At 37.4% G+C, this 16,809-nt stretch overlaps 2 protein-coding genes, 1 long non-coding RNA gene and 1 pseudogene across 3 annotated transcripts; 1 reads left to right on the top strand and 3 right to left on the bottom strand.

The window, feature by feature from the left end:
• Positions 1–3,352: 3,352 nt before the first annotated feature.
• LOC104789585 (heat stress transcription factor C-1-like) lies at positions 3,353–4,940 on the bottom strand. The gene is made up of 2 exons (XM_087457569.1): positions 4,629–4,940; positions 3,353–4,472 (listed from the first exon to the last, which is right to left on the bottom strand). Exons 1-2 carry the CDS (start codon positions 4,863–4,865, stop codon positions 3,684–3,686), a joined length of 1,026 nt encoding a protein of 341 aa, XP_087313695.1. The 5' UTR covers positions 4,866–4,940; the 3' UTR covers positions 3,353–3,683.
• Positions 4,261–5,258, top strand: LOC147949830 (uncharacterized). The gene is made up of 2 exons (XR_015561456.1): positions 4,261–4,399; positions 4,685–5,258. It is a non-coding gene; the product is annotated as an uncharacterized LOC147949830 (long non-coding RNA).
• A 3,346-nt stretch (positions 5,259–8,604) lies between these two features.
• On the bottom strand, positions 8,605–9,673 carry LOC147949829 (uncharacterized). The gene is made up of 4 exons (XM_087510734.1): positions 9,601–9,673; positions 9,472–9,506; positions 8,970–9,383; positions 8,605–8,856 (listed from the first exon to the last, which is right to left on the bottom strand). The coding sequence occupies exons 1-4, from the start codon at positions 9,671–9,673 to the stop codon at positions 8,605–8,607; spliced, it is 774 nt and encodes a 257-aa protein (XP_087366860.1).
• Positions 9,674–9,718: 45 nt separating this feature from the next.
• On the bottom strand, positions 9,719–10,798 carry LOC147949828 (uncharacterized; annotated as a pseudogene).
• Positions 10,799–16,809: the final 6,011 nt, after the last annotated feature.

Raw genomic sequence — 16,809 nt, 5'->3', positions numbered from 1 at the left:
TTCCGAACAACCATGATCTCGCCCTTGCCAAGTCTCGAACACTCCGACTGGACAAGAATCAGAGTCGACAAATCGTCACACGAGCCATGCTGCCTCCGCGTCAACTACCATACCATCACGCCGACATCGTACGCGCACCCACCAGCCAGCGCCGCTGGCAAACCACCGCACATTCACCAGCACGCATGAAGGAGCAATACCTGCCATATTTGGTGCAAAGAGAACCTCTCAAGTCCAAAAAAAAAAAAATCATCACACGCTCGACAATATCGAGCTCTAAGTACTCACAGGATAAGCCGGAAGCAAAAGCCGCACCGAATGAGTTTTCAGGCAATACTGCCTTGCTAACGATTAGCTTGCACATCGTCGCCCTGGCCAGGTGTACGATCTTAAACGCACTCCGCATGGGTGCAATGTTGAAATAATCCTTGTCCTTACTTCGGTAGGACATTTTAAGCCGAGCTCAGACTCGCAATGAGGTAGCAGAAAGCGGAGTGAGTAAGCCGAGACCTTGACTCGCACACACATAATTATTGCAGCACCCACAGGGTAACCCGGTCACGCAAACCTCACCTAAAACAGTACGACAAGTCCGTCTTGTCTACTCAAGACGTTTCGGGGAAAAACATATCCAGGATAAGCCATGAGACGTCCTGCACTGCAAAATATGCCATGTAAACAATTAAAACGTCGCATATGTATTTTGAGGGTAATTTCGCAATAATATAATTTTGTGCGACAAAAATCAGCAATAATCAACCGTTGCGAAGATCATCAATAAAATACGAATGACCAAGTTCATGCAGCAATCGAGTTCGCATGACAAAAAGAAAAATCCAAAAACAAAAACAACAAACAATAATACGAGGACATATCACTCGTTTGCAGCATCATCGGCGCCTCCATCAGCAGCCTCCGGGAATGGCTCCAGATCCTATCCTCGGGAATTAATATCCATCTGTTAATCAACGTCTGAAAACACTCCACCGTCCTACTACACGCGCACGTCTTGACTCGTACGAGCTCGTAATTTCTCCGCAAGCGGTGATCTCATCAAATGGTGACCCCGCCAACTTGATCTCGCCAAGCCAAGCCAACATCATACACAGCAATATCGTATACATATGTTGAGCTCGCCAATGATTCCATACGGAGAGGTATTGAGGTCACCAATGATTCCATACGAAGAAGTATTGAGCTCGCCAATGAGTCTATATGGAGAAGTGTTGAGCTCGCTAATGATTCCATACAGAGAGGTATTGAGGTAACCAATGATTCCATACGAAGAAGTATTGAGCTCGCCAATGAGTCCATACGGAGAAGTGTTGAGCTTGCCAATGATTCCATACGGAGAAGTGTTGAGCTCGCCAAGGTCCTGTACGCAGAAGTATCGAGCGCGCCAACGCGTCACCACCTCATTCTCGCAATAACAAGCGCAGCAAGCTCCGAATGCAGGCAATCAACTCGACCTCAATCTCGCTACGAGCACGACCTCGCCATTCTCGATCTGCGCCCTCAAACTCACAACGAGGACAAATCCTTGAGCACACCACCTTACGGACAAATCCCCGTCAATCCATCTCGCCAGACCATCTCACCACGCCATCTTGTCATCTCGTCATCTCGCACAATCTGCCCCAACATTCCACGAGACTCTTGATAGTACCCCATAAGCATGTCACGAGTTCGCCACAGCGAGATAACGATCTCCCACAGAGAACAAGGCGGCGGAAGATGGACCGAACCCCACGATGGTTGGGAAGAGATCACGGCGGCAGACGACCTCGGCGGAGGGCGTGCTCGGCGAAGCCATGGCCCTTACACAACCACAAAAAATCTAATGTAAAAGGATAAGGGAGAGAGAAAGAAAATTACCTTGTGGAGACATATATATATATATATATGGAGGGACCAGCACGTTGACCGAGGTAAAAAGGAAAACCCTAATTTTGGAGCCATCTCTACTTCTCGCGCCTCGGGAAACGTGCAAACACGCAAAACTCCCGTTTAAAACCCGAGTGACCTAGAAAAACGTGCACAATACACTATTCATCCCGAAATCTCCCGGATGTTTCGAAAAATGTGCGGAAGGCATTATTCATCCCGGAATTTCCCGGATGTCTCGAAAAACATGTGCAATGCACTGTTCATCCAGGCACCGTCCGGAAGGCCGTCAAACTCTCAAAAATCTTCTGTTCATTTTGCAAGATGGATCTAGAGACATGGAACTGTACCAGACGAGCTCAAGCACGCCATCGCTCATCGGACTTGGGGGGACCATTGTTGGATATTGGCTTTGCCCCCAACATTTACAGAAGCCCAAACAGAAGATCTTAGGAGTTTTGGGCCTAAAGTCTTGGATCTGCCTATCTGGTCGCAGGGGCAAAATCACTATTTTACAGAGAAACAGAAAAAGCCCTAAGTCACTGGCCAACTATAAATACTAGAGGTCTTTATCAGAGCTGGGGATCCGAAATCTTGGCAATCAGAGAGAAAAAAACAATTATTTTCGTATTATTTGTGCTTAGATTTTTGATTATATTTTCCGTAAACTCTCACCTTCAATTCTACGTTAATAAAATGACCAGCTCTGATTCATCCCCATTAAAACTTGTTTTATTTATATTGTCGATTTCTTACATCAACACCAAGTAGTATTAGAGAAACAACTCAACGACGTGAACTTTATAACTCTTCAATACATAAGCTAGGTCTTCCCAAACATGTCTCCTCAATTCATTGTGACTATTAATAGAATTTCTCTAAACCAAAATCAGATTAACTCTAAATAAATTCTCTCATTGTCACACAATGAAAGGATTCAAAATTTCTTCCATGGCTCTTGTATTGTGGCTTTTAAGCCTTTTCCTTCTCCTTATAACTATTGTTCAATATCTTCAACTTTGTCATTTTCTTTTTTGCGAACTCTTATTATTTATTGTTCATATTCGAACACTCCAAAAACTTCTGAAAAAAAATTGTTTCCTCTCTTTGGTCCTAAATATTAATCCACATACAACTTAGTCCGGTAAATAAAAGTAGCCTTCTATTTTCATCACCGTTTTGTTTTCGAAGCCATTGGATATAGATTTTTTTTATCTTCTATATGGGATACAATTAAGGGAATGCATGTGCTTATAATTAATCACTAAAACAAAATATTAAATTTAATATACTGCAAAGTATTAGCCAAAAAGTGAAAGCCATTTGGATAAATTTAAATTTTTAATATTAAAATATATTACAAAAAGAAACTAAAGTGCAAAAAAGTGAAACATATTTTGTTATTATTATAAAAGAGAAGATATCTTTAATACTTAAATTAAAAAGCATAAAAAAAAACACACCAAAGAAGATCAAAAATGTTGTTTATTACAAAAGTATGGAATAAATTACAAATCATGGAAAATGCTTAAAACCAAAGTCAACATATCAACTTTAACAAAATATAATTGGAAAATTATATACTGTCAAACTTTCTATAATCGATGACTACTGACTCTATCTATCTCCCCCTGTCACGTAACCTTAACAACTATATATCGATCTTTCTGTCCTTATTTTTCTTCTTGGTTATACGTTTACCAAAATAATTAGAACAACAACAAAAAGAAACAAAAAAATAAATAAAAGAACCATAATAATAATAAGAAAGAAGATCATATATCATGTGAAGCTAAAAGCTAAAAGCCACCTCGAAACAGAGAAAACGGATAAGGCGGTGTTGTTGGTGGATTTGACTCTGCCACTCCTCCAAACGTCGATGTCTCTTTATACCTTGCTTCTCCTTGTATACTCCCACATCCTCCTCCTCCTCCTCCTCCTCCTCCTCCTCCGTTTACACTCTCCGGTAAAGACAACGTCGATGTCAACGATGATGACGTGGAAGACGAGGACGTAGAGATCATCGAGTTTGCTACTAGACCGGTCTCGTAGTTACCAAACTGTCCTTGTTGCGTTATCGGAACACACCAGCCCAACGAACTCTCCGGCGAGTGATTCCGGTAAAGATTCTCAGTTGAGGACGGAGACGGCGAAGATGAAATCACTCTAAAGACCCTACCTTCGTCTTCTTCGAGTACTTCTTCCTCCTCTGCTTTAACAGTGGAGGACATCGTGACACGACGCTTCTTCTTGTCCGAGACTAGCTTCTTTGTTCGCTCTTTCTCGAGCATCATCCTCGGGAGGAGATCAGGATCTTCCACGACTTTGTACAAGAAGGCCATCATCTGCTCCGGTCTCCTCTCTGTCGCTTCGATCCTTTGGTTCATCTTTTGAATCTCAGCTTCTAGCTCTCTTTGCTCCTCTTTCAACCGTTCGATCTCCCTCACGATCTCGCCGTCCTCCAAATCTTGACCGTACATCCCACGCGCGTGTTTCCTACGTGCTATGTTCCTTAGTAAGTGCTTCTGCCCTCTCAAGAAATGTTCGTTCGCAAACTCCCACCTGTCCGGATCCACTTTCCTAAACCCCTAAAGAAAAAAAAGAAACAAATTAGTATAGGAAGAGAAATATTTTTCCTCTGTTTCGATTTTGTCGAGAAGATGTATGAGTTTAGGTCCAAAAGTTCTGAATTTTTAACCGTACCCGAAAAAGAAAGAAAGAAAGAAAGAGTAAAGATGAATTACATAGGTATTGAGTTGGCGAACGAAGCTGCTAAAATTGTTGTGTTTGAAGTAAGCAGGCAAGATCCGTTGAGAGAAGTCGAGAGGATCAACGACTATGAAGCTGTTATGAGCAGGTCCCCAAGTGATGAGCCAATCGGTCGAAGGATCGTTGACCATCTGATAAGTTTTCACTATGAAAGGTGCGATCACGTTGTTGGTGTTGGTGTTGGTGTTGGTGTTATTATTGTCGTCCTCCATATCTATATATTTTTTTCTCTCTCTCTCTTTCTCTCTCTCGTTTTTTTATCGCTTTATATGTTTGTTGTTCGTAAAGAAATTAAGGAGCAAGCTGGTGGGTTTATATAAACAAAAAAAAAATAGCATCTTAAATTGTGAAAAATAGTAAGTATAAGTGGTTGTGACAGTGAGACTGTATTGACGTGGCTTGCTATTTTTGATAACGTGGCGACTTCGTGTTTTCCTTTTACGGTGTCACGGGTGAACTAGTGGGACCTAATGCAGGTGTCCCCCCCAAAGCTTCAGGTCTTTTTTGCCCTTTTTGTTTTTGTTAATAGTATTATTTTCTTATGTGACAAGTTATTTTCTTATGTGACAAGTTAATACTATGAAATTGTTAATAGTTATGCATATCAAGCTGTGTTACGATTTTTATTCGATCGTTACTCATGAAAACTATATAGACTATAGTGTGATCTTTGTTTGTAGGAACCAGTTATTGAGATATAAGAAGAATACATAACAGCCCCACTCAGTTTGGTTTGTATAGTCTAAATAAAATTTTGTAAAGAATAAATTTAGGTGAAGCAAAGATAAATTTCTAAAATATCTTAGAAAGTGAAAAAAGAGAGAATATATATTTTTAATTAAATTCTATAATATTTGTTCTTTTTATAATTATATTTAAATACTTAGCGTAGGTATATATACAGATTTTAACTTAAAAATATCCTACTTGTCTAAAAAAAGTTCTGACCATATCTGTTAGATATATATTTATCATATGCCCTCGAATTTATCCTGAAATATCATCAAGACATTTTCTTTGTCGCATATCATTAAGACAATCTAATGACATTTTCTCTAGTCGTTATATATTGCAAACGACAGCACTAAATTCCAAGTAAACATGATGTTTATACATAGTTGAAAAAAAAACAAAACATGGTGGTCAAAGACACACTATTTTATCTGCAAAAGCTCACTATTTTATCTGCAAAAGCTCACTATTTTCGTATACATATCCATGGACTCTGGAATAAATTAGCCACGCAAGTGTCTTGCAAAGAGTTATCTAAGTATATAGGGGTATTATATAAATAAAAATTCCATAAGCATATACTATAAACAACTTCAGTCGACAAAAGATTGCTTGGTTAATAATCAAAACCCTTAGTTCCAATCAAAATCTCACGCATCAAAGGCAGTACTATTTTATTGTTTATTGTGCAAGCCACCACCGAGAAATCCAATAGCAAATCTTAAATATAAATCTTTCCTAATTATATACTGATTAATTAATCTAGAGTTAATTCAGGGGACGTGGGTCAAATGCTAACCACATATTACGTGTGTTATAATAATATATTTAGTTTGAATAAAACAGCAATTTATTGAATCAAAGCATGGTCCTTAATCCTCGAGAGGCTAAGAGACAATGACCTCCTCGTATAGGCGAGAGACAGTTTCTCCACTTTTCATTTTTTTTTAATTGTTGTCTCCTTTCTTTTTATGGGGTTAGCTATTTGTTTTGATCAATAAATATCCATCTGATCGCCAAATGGGGTTAGCTAATCCACAAGCTATAGCTTTTGTTTGTTTGATTAATAGTTTTATAGTACAATAATTTCGAAACCTAAGGGATCTTGAAATTTTTTCACAAGCGAAATGCTAGAATTTAGTAGAAAATTAGTAGTCAAGATTGATAGGTTAATTACCTCTCTATTACGACAATTGATTATAAATATTTTTTGAATAAATTCAAGATTGTCAACTAATTTATATCTTAATTATTATAGGTTCTTTGTCAACCTACAATTAACTTTTATGTTTCTAATTTGATTACTTATTAAATATTGAGAGGAGCAATTAAAAAGTAATCGGAGACATCTCTCCCCCACTTCGTAACTTTTGTTGTCCCTAACGAAATAATAAAGTAGAGCAAGATAGTGTATACTGTTTAACACTAAGACGGTGACGTGGTCTGGCTTTTGTAATAACGTGGCAAGTTCATGTTTTGCTAGTTTTACAAAAAAAAAAAGTTCATGTTTTGCTTTCATGCTACTGTCACGGGACAAATATGGAACCCATGCAGATGCAGGTGCCTCAAAAGCCTTAGGTCAATTGCTTTACTTAGGTGGCAAGTTTGGTCCCAGCCATTGTGCGAGATATTTTCAAGAGAGGACGATCGAGCGTGTGGGTGTGTGGGATACTGACATGGTCCGCACTGGCTAGTGACAAAGGAACGAGTAATGACTTGACACGTTGTGTAGAATCTTTTTAGCTGGCGATTCACACTCCACTACTCGAGTGTTTTTTTTCTCTCTTCTGGATTGTTTATTACTTACGTTGTTTAATTCAGGTATATACGAACATAATTTAAGTATAATCGCAGATAAAAAAATATTGATGTAGTACGGATAAGATAGTTTAGTAGTGAATTATATACATCCTTTCATACGTCATGGAGAAAAAGAGCACCCCAAAGAGAGTGCAAGATTATTATTTTTTAAAGAAATTTGTCAATTTATAAAAAAAAAATTGGCAAAAGTAACACACAAAAAAATTATATTTAACTTGGTAACCATTATAACCATCAAAAGGTTATATAAGATATATTTTGTGTATTATTGACAATTTTATATTTCTTACCATCACCCTTACACCATCATCACCATCCACCCCATCACTCCAACTACCGCTCCGGCCAGCCACCGCCCACAATCGCCCACCACTCCGACCACCGCTCCGGCCAGCCACCACCGTCCAACCATTTCCGGCCAACCACTTCCGGCCAGCCACCGTCGGCCAGCCATCGCCATCCAACCACCTCCGACCAACCACCTTCGGCCAACCATCTTTGGCCAACCACCTTCGGCCTACCACCTTCGGCCTACCACCGTCGGCCTACCACCGTCGGCCTACCACCATCGGCCAACTACCTCCGGCCACCATCTCTAACTACCACCTCCGGCCATCATCTCTGGCCACCGGTCTCCGGTCACTGCCACTGGCCACCAATTCCGACAAACAACCACCACTGCCTCCACAACCATTGATAATTTTCCACTGTCCTCATCCTAATCTTCTATTTTTTTAAATAGAGTGTTATTTACAACTATAGTTTTTTTGTTTTGGTTATTGGACTAATTCACCCTTTACACTATAAGAAATATGCCCATTGTTAGCACACGAAAAACACCATTATATCGTTTTGATATCGATTTCGTAAACGCTGTCTTTGCCGGTGCTATCTTAGAGGAGGCACATACAATAGTGCTTTTTACCTATGCTATTAATTGTCAATATATAATAGCGTCATAATATTGCTATAATAATATTATTAGTAGCGTCTTTTATTTACTATAATGGAGTTAATAGTAGCAGAATATTTATAATATGTTTTTATCTATTGTAGCTATGTATGTTTGCTATAATTTATTTTCTCATTGCAAAAAATTAACACTATAATTTAGTTTTACGTAGCTGTGATTTTTTGTTATGTTCTATAATCGATATTTATATATATAGATATATCCAATATTTATATTATATATATATATATATACATATTATATAATTCTTTGCAAGAAATTAAATTTAGAAGAACTTTATTGTAGACTAAAAATACCATACATAAAATTCAAGTGTACAAGTCTGAAAACAACACTCATTGATCTAACCATTCAAGTACCAAGTCTCAACCAAACGTTCAAGCATGAAAAAAAAAGAAAGTTATAGTGCTCCTTACTCCAACAGCTTAGACGATGATTACTTTGTCCGTTGGCCATGCAATGGTGGTACCTATTGCATCTTCCATACACTCAATCTGAGAAGAAGACCTCCAAACAGCGGCATCATTGACCTTTACTACGTTTATCCATACACGAACTCCATCAGGGAACAAAGGAACAAAGTGAACTGTTATGTCAGGATTGTTTGAAGACCATCTTCCTTCAGCAACCACCCTTTTATTGCCAGTAACATCCATCAACATGCACTTCTTATTTTCGTTGACAACACCGTCTGTAGGACTTTTATGCTGCAATGTTTTCCCGAAAAGAAGTACTTAGTCACTGCTTTAAAACTATCAAAATTAACCATCACATATCTTTGTACAGAAATGATAGATGTTACCTGAAATTGTTGAGTAGGAGACTGTGAAAAGGATTGTGAATCCTTCTGAGGTTTCTTCAAAGGAGCTGTGGGTGTTCCTGCAGAATCTGGTTGAAAAGGAGACACTGAACGTGCTGGTGTTTCACTGTTTAGTCCGCATAACGTTACTTTGTGCGCAGGCCATGCTATAAAAGTCTTCAAACAGTCCTCAAGGATTGTCAGTTTAGAATTGGGCCTCCATAGAAATGTTTCAGGTTCATGCACAACATCTAGGAATATTTTAACAGCTTTTGGTCCAATAGGAACTCCATTAACCAATGCGTCCTTATCGCTGCTTTGCCACCGACCTTCTGCCACAAGTTCTTCATCATTTGTTCCCCAATGTAGTAGTCTGCAGTAGTTGATAGATTCTGGGCTTGGACTCTAATAAACATACACAGAGAAGAAGATGATTATGGCTATCTGAAATGTAAAATTAATGGTAAACATATGAAAGAAACTCAAACCGTACCTTAGGATCAATGTCTTCTTCTGGTATCGCGTCGTCTATAACAACAGTAAAATTATGAGGCCATGCAATCATTGATCCAACTACTTCCCCAACAATATTCATCTTAACAAGTAAACATCATGCTATTACCAGGTTGCTGTGGCCCATGAATCAACAAGCTTAGCATGATGTTCTCCTTCTTCATACATAGGTCAAGAGCCATATTATAATTCACTAGCAAAACTGGCCAACAACTGTATCTGCTGTTCTAAATATTGAAAGGGTGAAATCCATCAGTCGAAAGTCCCAGACGGATGTTCCTTGGTTCAGCAGCAAACGCAGGGTATTTGGCATTCATCTGATCCCATGTAACAGAATCTACAGGGTGACGCAGTTTTCCATCACTACTCTTGTTTGAAAAATGCCATCGCAGGTCCTTGGCAAGTTGCTCAGACCTAAACATCCTCTTCAGTCGCGGTATAATTGGAGAGTACCGTAAAACTTTCTGGGGGACACCTTTCTTTATCTGACTAGTGTGCATGTTTACCTTCCATCTCGACGCCTTAGGACAATTGTCAAGCTTCTTCAACTTTTTCCTGAATAGACAACAACCATTAACACAAGCATGAATCTTCTGATAACCCATATCAAAAGACTTGAGAAACTTCTTCACTTCATACATTGAGGTATGTAGAACATTCTCCTCCGGTAACATGTCTGGCAAAGTCCTTAGAAGATCGTTGAAGCTTTTGTCTGACCAGCCATTTTCTATCTTGATTCTGTACAGTGAAACAATGGCTGATAATTTGCTATGATTTGCACACGTAGGGTATAAAGGAGTTTCAGCATCTGCTAGTTTTGCAAGGAACTCGTCCTCTTTCTTGTCATCGGCCTCACCCTCAGCATCATCCACTAATTGACCCTGACCAGCTAACTCTGCATCTAAGTATTCAACAGCTCTGTATAACTCTAAAACCTCTTCATTCCACTGACTTTGCTGTCTACTGAAACCACTTCTCCATGATGATACCACTCCCTCTGTATCTTGTAAGCCTCGTCCATTCCCTTACTTACTAGGTGATCTACTACTACACTGCCTAAATGTCGATCAACATTGTGACAGTCCGTACATGGTCATATTACCAACTGATCAGATCCTCCTATAGCATCAGTAACCTCTTTAACAAAATTTAAAGCACCAATCTCATAAGCAGGATCAATCCTTCAGTGCATGCCATTGAAAACAAAACAAACTAAATCAGACATGCACAAATTAACCACTTACCATATAATTTATTTATGAAAAAAGTAATTACCTGCATAGATGAACCCATCTCTTCTCCACCATTTTATATGTTACCCTTATTGAGAACCGTCCATTCAGTAATTAAAACCAGCATGATTCATACAGAAACACAGTACATGTGCAATCCACAAAACAATTAAATTCACAATAAAGTTTTGTTTAACTAAACACAAAACTTATCAAGCTCTAAACCGCGAATACATAAAGAAATTACTGACAAGGACTAACCTATTGAAATTGGGTGAAATCCAGAAAAAAATTTCTCCAAACCGCGAGTACCAAAACCTCCAAATAGAGAACCCAAATTACTGACAAATCTCGATATAAGACAGATCTAAACTTCAAATCCCTAAATAAGATAGAACCCTAACCATGAAATCTCTAAATAAAACAGATCTAAACTTGAAATCAGAAGAATCCTAATTGAGAAAACACTGAATCGAAAAATCTAATGAAACAAACCGACTGAAATGCGAATCATCGGCGGAGAAGATTGTTAACAGAGGAGCTTTGTCGGCAGATAAGATCTCACTGACAAAGGAGCTTCGTCTTTGATGAAGATATGGACCGTCGTCGACTCGTCGGCGCCTCGGCAGAGAGCTCGATGAAATGAGAGATGAAGTGAGACTTGGTTTTATTTTTTCATTCTAAGTTTTAACTAAAATTTTATTAAGTCTCGCGGGTGGAGAGGGAAAAAGTCAGTTTTACTAAAATTTTACTAAGTCTTGGGCGAAAATACTGATTTTTGGTTCGCGCTTACATATTTTTATGTTTGGCGTTTTAAAAGCGCCATTAGACCTCCATTTTAAAAAGTTTATCAACGAGAACATTTGCGAAAACTGCGCTATATTATTCTACTATTAATGTCCATATTTCTTGTAGTGTTATAAAATCATATTTTTTTCTTTCAAATAAAAGCATTCTTCAAGTTGGTTATAGACTTATAATTCTATTTACTCAGCCTTGTTCATTTGATAGACATATCAAACACCAACAAACAACAACCAGTGACACGTTAAATGGTTCGTTTTGAAATCGCTGACATTGATCAGTATATTGGTTCGTTTGGCTGTTTTGTTATTGATTGTTTCTTTTTTGTCATCTGATTTTATATATATTGCATAAACAGCAAGACAACCTTACAAAGCAACAAGGAAACCTATGGACTCATATACAAAAAACAGCCCAATTAACCTACACTAAGTCATTTGAGTAAACATGACCTTTACAAAAGAATAAGCTCCCAGAGCCAAACAACACTTCCTTACTAACAAGTCAATTAGAAGAAACAACTCTCTCATTCTCAAAAATACCAGTTAACCAAGAAGGAAACCCCATCGCCACATAAGAGTTGAGGCGAAATTCATGAGTAACACTTTGACCAATGAGATGAGCTCTCTTTGTTGTCTCAATCTCCAAAACCACTTTCCATTCGAAAAAACCATCCAAAACGTTTTGTTATTTGTTTAGTTGTTATTGCTGATTTTTCATTTCAAACTTTTTAATGTATTTACTGCTATATGATTTTTAGATGAAAAATGTAAATTTTGTAAAATATATATCAATAGAACAATAATTATAATTAACAAAATATACAACAATAATATTGATTCAAACAAATAACTATTACATGTTTAATAACAAAAATAGTAATACAGTAACATATGTTTTCTACCAATCTCACCGGTGATGATTTCAAATAAGTTTTCCATAATTTCATCATTGATAACTCATATAGAAAATTTTCACTTTGAGCATGATATTCTTTAGTCTTCTGCCAACTTACAAAATCATAATCTTCTTGATGTGATTAACTTATGAAGTTGTGTAGTATCACTTTCTCCGTTGGAATTTCCACCCACTTAGACAAAACTATATGTAGAATGCGAATGGTTTAATATTCATTATTTTGCTTTATATATTCTAATTTTCTTTTACTCATTGATTGCAAACTCGATTATTTCATGTTAAACGACGTTCGAGTGTTTTTGGTGGTTTTCTCCATATAATATGATCAAGATGGTATATTAGACTCTACGATATGCATACCACTATATCATGTCTTTGTGGGATATTTAGAGTCAACAAAAACTAATTTTGATTTTATGGATGAGAAAAAAACTTTTATATTGTGTTTTCTACATAATACTCCTACATATGCATTTATAACATCATATCAAAGTTACATATGACAAAAACACTCATCATATGTTTCCTTTGTTACCTTAGATTCTTCATTTTTACTAGGAGAGTAAACAGATTATGGGTTATAGATAGTGTTGTAATATAGCTTTTAAGAAATGGTCCATCATCATTCCTAACAACTAATTTATTTTTGTCAAACTATCATTCTCATGGTATTATTGCAAACTTGAGAACAATTAAAACTTTATCAAGTTTCCTAATAATCTGATACGTCAACTATAAAAGAATCAATTGATGCACTATGAGAATATGTCCTTCAAAAAAATCCATTAAGAATAATTGATACAGTAACTACACTAGAACTGTCATCACTCTCCAACATTCATTCCAATAACTCATTCTTACGCACAAAAATTGTATTTGGTGGAAAACATGTTTCCAAATTAGGAAGTAGCGGTTGAATGTGACCATTTCCTCATAAACAATTTATTTTGTTCATTTGTATTTATTCGTTTTTTTTTTGTGTTATATGTTTTTGGAGCAGGTAGACAAAAATAAATGTTTGATCAATACTACATACTTAACTTTTTTATCATATAAAATTGTGCAAGTGATTAGATGGTCCAAGACAAGACAACATCACTTCAAAATTTCAATATTTGGTGAAACTGAGATTATCAAATATGTTAAAGAGGTTATTACTTTAAAAACAATCTTTAGAAAAAAAACTCTATTCACAGCCCAAAAATTGAGATTGTTTTAAGGTTTTAGAAGACTATTTATATTCACAGTTCTCATATTTCGTTCTCTAGAACTGTATGTAGACATAGCTAAACAATGTGTCTAGATATGTATACATGAGAGGAGAATTTAATCTAACTTCATTGGTTCGAAATTGTTATGAATCATTTATCATTTAATTTTCACTCTTTTTTTTTGATTATTTTGGTGTAGTTTTCATCCAGTTATAAATTACATACATGGTAATCAAAAAATATACCTTGTATATTAACTGATCAGCGATGGAGAGAGAAAATAGGCAAAAAAAAAAAAAAAGACGGCGAAATGGGATCTGAAGCTGTTGTGCGCGGCGAACTGGAAGAAGATCAGGAGAAAAAGGGTTTCTTTGGATTTCTTAATCAACATTTGGATCTCTGAATCTGAAGCTGATCATGTCCTAAGAAGATCTGTCGTCTTTTCTATGTTGCAAGATCAATGTTTTCATTAAAATGAAAAATAAATGTTGAAAAAAAAAATATTAATAGAGAAAATATTAATATAGAGAAAAATGAGAAGGAAAAAATAAAAGTAAAAAAGTAAATGTTATAATTGAAAGGATGTTGTAAAACACGGATGGTGGATTACCATAACCGGTCCATACTCGTTCCGTATTCGGTCTATGTACGTCCAAGACAATAAAGTCCATCGGCCACCTCCTTTAGTCTAGGTTGGTTTAGATTTCCTAATGTACTTGGGCTTTGCCCTTCACTATATATATGTAATGTTCTATTGAATCATAAATAATAAAACAAGAGAAAACCTCCTTCGAGTTTCTCTAGTTTACAACACGTTATCAGCACGAGTTTTCCCTAAACTCCAACTGAGAAAAACCCTAAAACCCTAAGCCACCGCCGCACACAAAATCCCTTGCTCGTCCATACTCGACGATCGGTTCCTGTCCTCAATCCGTCCGAGTCCGTTCGTGTTCGGCGATCAGTTCTTGTCCGGGGCCGAGGTTCGTGATCAAGTTAAAGGTAAAACCGAGGTCTTTAGCTCCCGGTTCAAATCCATTCAACCTCCAAACGGTAGAAGAAATGGCCGAGGACAAAAACATACTTGTGGTGGATAGTGGATCCAACCACACAATTTTGATGTGTAAGCTAATAATAAACTCTAAAGGGCACACTCTAAAAGAGAGAAGAGTTATTCCTAAAAATCGCACGTGTGTAGCATGTGCTCAAGGAAAACTCATTGTGAGGCCATCACCAGTAAAAGTCACTAAAGAGACTTTAAATTTTCTGGAAAGGATACAAGGAGATATATGTGGACCAATACACCCACCATGTGGGACGTTTAGATACTTTATGGTTCTAATCGACGTATCGACCAGATGGTCGCATGTTTGTCTATTGCCAACTAGAAACCTTGCGTTTGCTAGATTGCTGGCCCAGATTATACGGCTAAGAGCCCATTTTCCAGATTTTCCACTTAAGACTATACGTCTAGATAATGCTGGTGAATTTACATCCCAAGCGTTTAATGAATATTGTATGTCCATGGGGGTGAGTGTGGAACATCCTGTGACACATGTCCATACACAAAATGGATGAGCTGAATCCTTCATTAAACGGATCCAATTGATTGTTCGACCATTACTAATGAGGTCGCAGCTTCATGTGTCGGCTTGGGGATACGCAATATTACATGCAGCAGAGCTTATATGTATCAGGCCATCTAGTGAACATAAATATTCACCATCCCAACTATTAACGGGTCATGAGCCAGACATATCCCATCTCAAAACATTCGGGTGTGCCGTTTATGTACCGATTGCTCCACCACAAAGAACTAAGATGGGACCTCAAAGGAGGATGGGAATATATATTGGATATGATTCTCTCACCATTATTAAGTATCTTGAGACAACTACGGGTGATTTATTTAAGGCCAGATACGCGGACTGTCAGTTTGATGAAACCGACTTTCCCAAATTAGGTGGAGAGACAAGCAAGCTGGTCAAAGAAATTTCATAGAATCAAACATCCTTAAATTGGCAAAATCCTCGGACTCTAGCCTGTGATGCAGAGGTCCTAAAGATAATACATTTGCAATCAATTGCCAGATTCCTTTGCTGACCCTACGAGAGTATTAAAATCGTACATACCAGCTTGTAATGTACCAGTACGTATTGATGTTCGAAAGGAACACAATAATCAAGTTGCTACAACGTCTAAGACCCGTTTGAAACGTGGTAGACCAATAGGTTCCAAAGATAAGAACCCTCAAAATCTAAGAAAGGTGCAAATGAAACCGAGGTTAAAGAGATAACGGACATGGCCGCGGCAAATCCTAAGGTACCAAATGAGGTTTGGGACGCTGAACCTCAAGGTCCTGATGGTATTGATAATAATGAGATCTCAATCAATTATATCATGTCTGGAATACAACGGAACATAAAAGATGTCGACATTGATGAAATATTTGCATACAAGGTAGCACTTGAAATAAATGAGGATCATGAACCATCGTCCATTTTAGAGTGCACTCAAAGACCAGAATGGTTAAAATGGAAAGAAGCTATCAACTTGGAATTAAGTTCATTAAAGAAAAGGAATGTGTTTGGTCCGATCTTAAGGACACCATCCGATATAAAGCCAGTAGGACATAAATGGGTCTTTGTAAGGAAGAGAAATGAGAATAATGAAATCGTGTAATATAAAGTACGGCTTGTAGCACAAGGATTCTCTCAAAAGACCCGGAATAGATTATGAGGAGACATACTCCCCTGTGATGGATGCAACGACTTTTAGATTTCTAATAAGTCTGGCTATAAAAGAAAAACTGGATTTGCGGTTAATGGATGTTGTAACCGCATACTTATATGGTCCACTGGATAATGAGATATATATGAGATTACCAGAGGGTATTGAGCTCAAAGATAAGAGCGGTTCTCGAGAATAATACTGCATAAGGCTAAACAAATCACTTTATGGACTGAAACAAAGTGGGCGTATGTGGTACAATAGACTAAGTGAGTACCTAGCCAAAGAGGGCTATAAGAATGATCCTATCAGTCCATGTATATTTATAAAGAAGTTTGCAAACAAAGGATTTGTCATAATAGCAGTATATGTGGATGATTTGAATATCCTAGGAACCTCTGGAGAAATCGCCCAAACAGTCGGATA

The sequence above is a fragment of the Camelina sativa genome, chromosome 1, assembly GCF_030686135.1.
Source record: "Camelina sativa cultivar CO46 ecotype springtype chromosome 1, ASM3068613v1".
NCBI lineage: Eukaryota > Viridiplantae > Streptophyta > Magnoliopsida > Brassicales > Brassicaceae > Camelina > Camelina sativa.
This window is presented reverse-complemented; position numbering and strand designations above follow the sequence as displayed.